Source organism: Mastomys coucha, unplaced genomic scaffold (genome assembly GCF_008632895.1).
Source record: "Mastomys coucha isolate ucsf_1 unplaced genomic scaffold, UCSF_Mcou_1 pScaffold6, whole genome shotgun sequence".
Lineage (NCBI taxonomy): Eukaryota > Metazoa > Chordata > Mammalia > Rodentia > Muridae > Mastomys > Mastomys coucha.
In genome coordinates this window covers 92,497,844-92,508,175 of record NW_022196912.1, presented here as the reverse complement: position 1 = coordinate 92,508,175, position 10,332 = coordinate 92,497,844, and the positions used below count along the sequence as shown (strand labels likewise).

The 10,332-nt window shown below is 37.7% G+C and overlaps 1 protein-coding gene across 9 annotated transcripts in view; it reads right to left on the bottom strand.

Annotated features, from left to right (window-relative positions):
- The window catches only part of Fut8 (fucosyltransferase 8), a 227,694-nt gene that overhangs the window by 15,494 nt on the left and 201,868 nt on the right, over positions 1–10,332 (bottom strand). For all 9 annotated transcript variants that reach the window (XR_004114449.1, XM_031356835.1, XM_031356840.1 and 6 more), the window contains 2 exons: positions 9,628–9,874; positions 8,112–8,288 (listed from right to left, as the gene is read on the bottom strand). Coding sequence is in view for 8 of the 9 variants with exons in the window: in XM_031356835.1 (XP_031212695.1) it covers positions 8,112–8,288; positions 9,628–9,874 (424 nt within the window). In the remaining variant the exon portion in view is untranslated. The remainder of the gene's footprint in view (positions 1–8,111; positions 8,289–9,627; positions 9,875–10,332) is intronic.

Genomic DNA, 10,332 nt, shown 5'->3' with positions numbered 1-10,332 from the left:
GGGGTTGGAGAGAAGCCTGGAGGGCCAGAAGAATGAGTAGAAATATGCAGCCTCTGGGGGGTGGGACATGGGGGGACCCTCTAGAAAGTCCCAGAGACATGGGAGGTGAGAAACTCTCAGGATTCAATGGGGGTGACCTTAGCCAAAATGCCCAACAGCAGGAGACTCAAAAAGTCCACCTCCAGTAGATAGACAAGGCCTCAAGTGGATGAGATTACCAACTCACAGTCAAAATTTCTGACCTAGAATTGCTTCCATCTAAAAGAACTGCAGGGACAAAAATGGAGAAGGTACTGAAGGAAAGGTAATCCAGTGACTGGCCCAACTTGGGATCCATTTCATGGGGGTGCACCAAGGCTGGACACTATGATTGATGCTATAATGTGGTTATAGATAGGAGCCTAGCATGGCTGTCCCCTGAGAGGCCCTACCAGCAGCTGACTAAGACAGATGCAGATACTTACACCCAACCATGGTTAAATTAGGGGAAGGATTGAAGAAGCTGAAGGGTAGGGAGACCCCATAGGAAGACCAACAGTATCAACTAACCCAGACCCCTCAGAGCTCCCAGAGACTGAGCAATCAACCAGGCAGCATACACAGACTGATCCAAGGCTCCAAGTATGTATATAGTACAGCACCGCTTGGTTTGGCCTGAGGGAGAGAAGATGCACCTAATCCTTGAGAGACTTGATGCCTAAGGGGAGGGGGATGCCCAGTGGGTGGAGGGCACCCTAACTCTAACCCTCTCAGGGGGAAGAGCAATGGGATGAAGAACTGTGTGTGTGGGGGACCCAGATGGGAGCAATGGTTGTAATGTAAATAAATAAAATAATTAAAAAAACAGGTAAAAAATAAAAAACACTCATTGCTGATTTTTATTTCATAGAACATATATATACTATATATAATGTCAGGAAACTTTTCTTCTCTCTCTTAATTGCAAAGAACCTAATGTTAGGAAAAGCTGATTTAGAATGCTTAATAATGAACAAACTTGCTGGGCAGTGGTGGCGCACACCTTTAATCCCAGCACTTGGAAGGCAGAGACAGGCGGATTTCTGAGTTCAAGGCCAGCCTGGTCTACAGAGTGAGTTCCAAGATAGCCAGGGCTAAATAGTGAAACCCTGTCTCAAAAACAAAACAACAACAACAACAAACAAAACAAAACAAAAATGAACAAACTAAATATATAAACATATGATCTGGGATTTTTTTTGAATTGTCTTACCACATCACCCAGGTTTGGGGTGAGCTTACTATGTAGTTTACACTGACCTCAAATGACGATCCCTCCTGCCTCAGCCCCTCAACTACTCCAATATCCTCACTATTTGGGAACTTTATCTTCCAATTTCATCCTTCCCCCAAACTTTCCCTGCCCTAAAAATCAACAACTGATGGACAAGTTTGGTAGTTCTTAGCTCTCTGATTTTGAATTCTCTAATGTAAATTATTTAAGCCAGTGCTAAGATCTCGTGAATGAACTCCATCTCTGCCGAAAGAAACATGAAGTGTGATGCCAAGTGACAGAGGATTAACTGCACACCTGCACATAGATAGTGCCCATCTTGACATCGTCTTCAGATAAACTACTTAGAAAAAGGCTTCTCTTCCTATTGTGCGAAGCCCGTGCATCATTTAAATTCATTTTTCATCTAACCCTTCTTAAAGTAGAACATTCTTACAATATTACCTTGGACATGATATACTTGTTGCAGGATAAATGAATGCTTTTGGTTGCTTATAAAAAAGAATAGTAAAGGTTTTACAATTTGCTTACATAGCAAAACCCATCACAAGAGGTCTAAAGAGAGTTAATTCAGAATGGAAAATGTTTAAGTAAAAGAATGAAGAGAGATGGTAGTTAAATTCCTGGTTAATATATTAGCAATGACTTGAGAAACTAAAATGAAAGGATTTCCAAAGAGAAAAAATATGCATAAAGTGTCACCGCTAATTTTATAGTAGAACACAGAGAAAACTGCTTCCTAGATAGATCACTACAGAGAGGGGTTAGAGGTGCTGAGGAAAAAGGAAATTCAGCTTTTACTATTTCCACAGTAAAGGAGATATTGTTACTTGTACTATAGTGGTTGCTCAGCATAAAAATGTCATGTGTGGGACTGGATCAATGCTGTAAAGTGTTTATATCCTCTTATAGAAATAGTTCAAAGTCTGGAAACCCAGCTTGAGGAAATAATATAGGAATTTTAAACATACTCTGTATCATTATTTATAATAGTAAAACACTGAAAATATCCTAATAATTCAGTACTAGGAAAATGCTAGCTCAAGTCATCAACAGCAGATTCACACAGTGGGTGTACAGTCATTAAACATGGTGTCTATACATCATCACTGGATGTTGAATAAAGGGATGGGAAAAAGTGTTCTAAGCCAAAAGAGACCTAAACAAAGCAGCAGCACCTATACTTCTCTTAGCTAAGACTGCAAGAGAAATAGTTCAACTTAAGATGATGTCAATTCTCAAGAGGCTACAACAATTATAAAGCTAGCATGTACCTACACTGTGAATTCATGGCTAGTCTGGGCTACATAGCCAAGTCTCAACAACACCCAACAAATTATTATTATCAGTTATAAATATTAGATCAATGAACTACACAAAGTAAGTGTCAAAGATCAGAGGCAGAGATAGTTATAATACAATAATTTCTAGAAAATGTATACCCCCTACTCAACATTGGAAAGTTCTAGACAGAAGAATCAATTAACAAAAGTAGAAAAAAAATTGGAGGACTAGAGAGACAACTTTGCTGTTAAAAGTATTTGCTGCTCCTTCATAGGACCTGAATACAGTCCCTACACCCGCACTGGGTGACTCACAACAGCCTGTAACTTCAGCTACAAGGAATCTAACACATTCTTCTGGACTCTGTAGGAAGCCACACATATGCTGTGTACACACACACATCTTAAAAACAAAACATGGACTTGGACTATGCTTCAGACCAACTGATCTAACTTTTGCTCAAAAGCGACAGAATAAATGTTCTCAAACGCATATGAAACATTCTTCTGAAAAAGCCTATGTTGGGCATAAAACAAGTAGTTTTTCTCTGCACACAATAGTATTTAATAGAAATGAGTTAAGAACTCACAGATGCATACAAATTAGACAAAATACTCTTGAAACAAGGGGTAAAAGAAGAAGTCAAAATACCTTGAAGCAAACATGGGAACACAGTAGGGCAAAATGACCAGAGGTAGCCAAAGCAGTCCTGAGAGGGAGGTTCACAGCAATAAACCACACCAACAGAGAGAAAAGTTCTCAAGGTGACAAACTCACCAAACTCACATTGTAGCTCAAGAAATGAGAATAAGAATAAACCAAGGTAAACTAAGAAGGAAACAACTAAAACACAAACAACTAAGACATAAAAACTAGAGGTTGTAAAAAAATTTTTGAAAAGATCATAAATACTAAAGTTTGACTTTATATATAAGTTTAATATAAGTTTTTGACTTATGAGGAAACAAAAGAAAACTCAAACAAATTCAGGAAGGAAGAGGAAACATAAACCTGCCCAGTAAGACTCCTCAGTGAGCAAAGGAGCTTGACACATAAGCCCAATGACCTGAGCTAGATCTCAGGAAGCCAAGTAAATGTGCAAGTTGGAAGCTGTCCTCTGACCTCCACATGGAAGCTGTGGTGGGTGTGCTCCAACACAAACATCATATACTACTACCACTACTAGTGCTGTTCCTCCTGCTGCCACTGCTGCGGCTGGCGCCACCACCACCACCACCAATTACCTGTCACCATCAATACTAATAGCATGGAAATACAAAATAAAACCACCAACCACGAAACTACTATGAGCAAGTTGGGTAATGTACAAGATAAGGATGATTTAAAAAAAAAAATCAACTCATCAAGACTAAATAAAGAAACACAGAGAATCTAAACAGAATAATACCAAGTAAGGACACTGAACCAGAAATAAAAAGCCTGCCATCAAAGTTCCACTGCTAAGTTTTACCAAATATTTAAAGGCAGAATTCCAACTTTCCAAATATTTTGTCCATTTGTTTCGAGACAGGGAATTACACAGCACAGGATGGCCTGGAATACCCTTAACTTTTGAGTGCCATAGCTGGATATTCTTCTAAATATTTAATGAGGTCAGCAATAGCCTAATAGCAAAGCCACTAAAACCATTATAAGAAACTTATGTAGTAATATTCCTCATGAAAAGAGATACAACTTATAAAATACTAGCAAATTAAATTCCACACACATTTAAAAAATATGATCAAATGAGATTTGTTCTAAGGAAACAAGGGTGGCCCATCACACAACAGTCAGTAAACATGACCCAGTGCAATAACAGAAGGAAGGACAGCAATAAAAATCCTACATGACTATCTCAACTGATAGAGACAAAATATCTGATAAGATTCAACACCTATTCATGGTAAAGCTTTCAAAAAAAATAAGTACAAGAATATATGTCAGCATAAAACAGACCATAGATGACAAATTCACAAATGACATCATACTAAACAGTGGAAGGTTGGCAATTTCTCCTCTAAGATTAAAAAAAAAAAAAAAAAAAAAAAAAAAAAAAAAAGGCTAAGGCAGGATGATTACAAATTTCAGGCCAGCCTGGGTTATGACTGGCACCCTGCCATAAAAGGAACTCAAAACAGAAAAGGAATATCTGGAATATCTGTTTATTGATGGTATGACCTTATAGTTAGAAAACCCCAAGAGCCTATTAAAAGTCTAAAAACTGATAAATCCAGTAAAGTTAGAGGTTATAAAATAAACATACCAAAAATCTCCTAACAAATCAGTAGTGTTTCTACATGCTAGCAAACTAACCCAAAATGAAGATACCAATCTGTAATAGAACCAAATAAAATACGTGAGAGTGAATTTAGCCAAGTGGGTAGAAGATCTGCACGTTAACAAGTATGAAGTACTGAAGAACAAACCTGAAGACCTGAAGAAGTGCAAAACTCAATAAACTGTTAAAAGTTTCTTTACTCAAAGTGACCAGCAGATTCAATACAATTCCTAACAGAATTCCAATTTCATTTTCCACAGGAGAAGCAGCCTATCTACAACCTATATAGAACCAGAAAAAACTCTAAATCTCCAAAAGCGATCTTGAGCAAAATTCACCAGCCTGGAAGTCTCACATTCCCTAATTTCAAAGCTATGTATTACACATCTGCTGTAATCAGAATAATGTAGTTTTGGCATAAAAACAGATACAATGATCAGTGAAATGGGAAGCTCCAAAATAAACCAAAGTATCTACAGTCTAATTTTCCAAGAACAGCTGATAGAGAAAGGACAGTTTATCTAATAAATATAGTATTAGGAATACTGGATATCCACAGATAGAAAAATGAAAATAGATCCCTATCTTACACCAAGTTGAAAACAAAAAACTAACTCAAAACGGATAAAAGATTTCAGTGTAGTATGGAGACTGCAAACTATTTCAATGACACCCAGAGTAAGCTCTGTGAAACTGGTTTAGGCAACGATATCATAGGCAAGACTCTAAAACCATAGGTAACAATAGAAAAAACAGCAAGTAGGACTTTTTCAAATTAAAATGTTCCTGCAAAGCAAACGCTCTGTCTGTACAGGCACATACTGGGGAAATGTGTCATGCCATGGATCTGATAAGGGTTAATTTCTAAACTATATATGGAAAAGAATATAAAAAGTGTTCATCATTTCTGAGCATCAGGAAAATGCAAATTAAAACCATAATGAGTTATCATCTTGCACCCTTCAGAATGGCTGTTAAAAAAAGACAGAGTGTACTAAGTGTCACCCAGGCTGTGGCACAAAGAAATCCTGATACACTGTGGGGACAGTAAAACAAGTATTACCTTAAAGGATGGAACTGGCTCAAAACTAAAAACACAAAATTACCATATGACCCATTCTATTAGAGGCCACATATACAAAGTAACTGAAGTCAGTGTCAAAGAAACCTCTCTCTACTCCCCATTTTCATTTCAGGAGCCAAGATATGGAAGCACCTTAGATGCCCACCAAGGACAATCAATCTCAATCTCTGCCCCCCTTCCCTGTCTCTTTCCCTCTCGGTCTCTCTCTCCCCGCCTCCATACACACAATATGTTGGTGAAGTGATAGGTATTAATTAGTTTGACTCTTTCTACAATGTATATATAGTTTAAAGCATCACACTACATCCCACAAACATTCATTGTTAGAAATAAATAAGCAAATAGACTTAAGTGACCTAAGAAGATAGATTAAATGTTATATTAAGTAAAAAACAAGTTCAAATTACATTGAATCTTAATTTTTTAAAAATGTGATTAAAGCTAGGAGGTCATCAGTTGGTAGCATGCTTGCTTGGCATGTAAGAAGCCCTGGATTTAATTTCTAGCAACAGAGAAACTGGATGTGGTAGCATGGGCTTGTAATTCCAGTACTGGGTGTGGGGTCTGGGGGATAGAAGCAGAAGAATCAGAAGTTCAAAGTCATCCTCAGTTACATGGTGAGTTTAAAGTTAGCCTGGGCCACATGAGACTCCATCTCAAAAATTAGAACCAAAAATGTGACTATATAAATTTCTGAGAGGAAAACGTCACTATGGAAACAATGGCTGTCACTGAGTAATGGGACTGTGGGTATTACTTTTCCTTTATTATTGTATTTATAAACTTCTATATCTTCTAATGGGCACAAATTACTTCGCATATCAAAGGAAGAAAGTTTTGTGATGCATTCAATAATAAGTAAGAGTAGACAAAATTAATATCCCTCCTTTAACCAACTTACAAATCTTGTCTAGTGTTTTAAAATCAATGAGCACTGTATATCTGAATTGAAAACTGCTTTAGAGGTTTTGCTCAGGGGTCACTTAATGTATAGCTCTTATTAACTTAGTTTTATATTTGGCTGATGAGTTTCTTGGCTATGTATACTCAACCACTTGAGGAAACAGCTGATTTTAGGCCTTATTCTAAGTGTTTCTTTTTCCTACCCACAACTAACAGAAAAGAGAGAGAGAAAGAGAGAGAGAGAGAGAAAGAGAGAAGAGAGAGAAAGAGAGAGAGAAAGAGAGAGAGAGAGAGAAAGAGAGAGAAAGAGAGAAAGAGAGAAAGAGAGAGAAAGAGAGAGAGAGAGAAGGAGAGAGAGAGAGAAAGAGAGAGAGAGAGAGAGAGAGAGCATGGGAGCGCACAAGTGAGAGACCAAGAAGTATATTAAATAGGAAAATTGTTTAAACAATTAACTATTGACAAAATGTTTTCAAATGGATGGTATTTAAATAAACAATTCAGCATTTACTGGGCTTATAACAGAGCTAGGTATTGCATCAAAAGTGTATATAATATACTGAAGGAGACAGGGGTGCACAGATATTCAACCACATCACAAGAACATGCAGAGGAGAGATACATCCTATTCAAAGCTTAGAAATGCTTTCTGGAAGGGTATCTGAGCAAAGCTAAGACTATTTTTCTTTCTTCCTCTACTTTCGTATACACTTAATCTATCTTTTACTTATTGACCCAGACCATCTGAGAAGAAATTTACAATTTGGATCAAGGCTTTGTCTGTGTGTTTCTTAATGTTCCGCTAACCCATATTCTCGCCGTCTCTTCCATCCCTCGGATGAGAATTCCTTAACAACAGAGTGTTTTGTGGTCGTCTGGTGACTACCGATGTGCTAAGAAAAAAAGCTTCAGAGTGAAATGGACCTCATAGCATTTTAATCTGGAATGCCGCAGTCTTCAGAACTGTGAGACATAAACTGTCGATTAAGCTCCAGTCTATGAAATTTTGTTTATGGCAACTCCAGTGTGTTAAAACAGATTTTGGTATCAAGACGTATGGTAATGTGTTTGATGATGACTGCTGGTGATGCTACACAAATTGTCTAATTTTCTTTCGATTTCTTATTACAGTACATCAGGTATGGAAAAAAGGTATGGCTTGTTTAGATTAAGCCTTGTACAATTACATAGTCTTTTAATTTTGGAACCTATTACTTAGCAACAAGAAGAATCACAATTTCCTAGATTAAGGATTCTTTTCAACTAAAAGAGATTCTCCCACTACAGAGCCACAAGGTGGTCTAACTTACTTTGTCTTTGCCTCCTTTAACAAAGTAGGGTCATCAGTAGCCAGATACACTCTTTTTTTATCCACTTGCATTCTGCGTGCGAGAAGCTGAAAATGTTCTTCAACATGTACCATGTACTCCTCGATGGGGTGGAAGGCTGCTTCTGTTCCCACTTTGTCTGTGCGTCTGACATGGACTCTGGGGAGAGATGCAGAGCATGCTGATAATGTACTGGTACTCAATTAGTACCCTTAGTCACGGTGGTACTAGGGGCATATTAAACCAATTTTTCATTTATTCTCACTATTAGAAACTATAAAATCATTTTGAAACATTTCATAAATAGTTTAATATAGTTTGCATGCTGAATAGTACAGGGCAGTATGAAAAGCAAGTAAAGGTCTTGAGAAACACCTTTCTACAGAGAAAGCAATTGGCACATCAAGAATACATGGGAGCCTGGAAGCAAGACACTTTCCAGCTCTCCATTAAAACAATAGATTTACGGTTTAAGGCTTTTGAGACTAAAACCCTAGTCAGACTCACAGCTTACAGATATAGCCTGTAACATTCTGATATTATTCTTTTCTTTCATTTTATCCTATACAGTTACTACAACTTCAGTTCATCAAATTTAAAGTCATCGAAGGAAACACAGACCCATATGAACTTTTACTACAGTTAAGACAGGCAAGCCTTTAAAAGATATTGGCTATATTATGTTCATGAAGCCATTAGGTTCATATTACAGCCTTGTGTGGTGTGTGTGTGTTCTCTATCAAATGCAAACAGAAACAGATCTCACTTGTTGCACTGAGGAAAATACCAAAAATGTTATTAAATGAGGGACACAGACTTACACTGTTCTACAATGGCTAAGTCACTGACTTCCCAGCATTCTCCCTGCATCTTAGTCTTCCAAAGGCCAGGGCTGTGTCTTGGATCTGAGTGAGGCTGGAGTACACTGGGGTAGCTGTGTCATCTTAAGGCTGTTGTTTTCTTTGCATCCAGACTATAGTCCAGATGTGGATTTGATCACAGGAATATCTATTCTGTCATCTTTTCTTCCCTACATTCTTCTTAATCACTGTTTCTCTCAGGAGATTGGACCTGTTTCGTATGCTCTGTACAAATGAAGTGGGGCAGGGAGAATTCACTACTCTGAATTTCAATGAAGTTTCAGGGAATGAACACTATTTAATATTCTGATTTCACTATGTACTTCCTTTAGCTTTAACATTTAGAATAGGGGTCAGTAATTACATAGAAAGATTAAGAGATGAAGAAAGATGTAGAGTAGGAAATATGAAAATAAAACAAAGAGCTTCATAAAAACAAGAGGGAGAGGCGAAGGAAGCGAAGCATCTGCGATAGAAGGGCACACTGAGCCAGTCTGCTCTGCTGCCCTAAGTGCACAAGGAAGAACAGTTCTTTAGTGGAACCATGACTATTAAATTATATAAAATTCACAGTAAATGGCAAACAGATGCAACTACTGCTATATATTATTGCTTGAGAGAGGAAAATAGATTCTTACCCAATAACTGGATGTTTGAAGCCAAGCTTCTTGGTGGCTTCTTCTATTTCCTTTTCTAGCCAAGGTTGTGGACGAATCAAATATTTGACAAACTGGGACACCCACCACACTGCAGGGTCACCATGGACTCTTAGGAGTCGATCTGCAAGGTCTTCTGGAACAGCCAGTGGTAAGTAAGGAGGCCGAGGATGGAGGCTGTCTACGATGGGGAGCTCGACCACTTGAATGTTTTTGTCATTCACTTCACCTAAGGGAACATCAAAACACATTGTGACTACACTACACTTCTCACACATTTACCATGCAACTGAACTCACTTGGAGTACTGCTGTCTTCATAGCAACTCTAAGGAAATATGCTTTTTACTTTATAGTACAAGTCAGGAAATTTGCCTACAGTACCAGAGCAAGAGAGACAGAGTTGAGAATGACTCTCAAGAACGAAGCCATTCTAACAATTCCTACCATCAGGTCACATTATCACTTTATACTTCAAGTTAGGACAATAACCAGCATCCAAAGTATTTATCAGCCACATGGTTGACAGATACGATGTTATTAAGTTCATGTTTTCTATTTCTTTCTTTTGTTATTATATACTAAATATCCTTGAACTTCTAGCATGTTAGTATAGTTAATGGTCCTTGCATTTCTTTTGTAACAGACACTAAAATAACAAAGGATTACAATTATAAATCAAGCCATT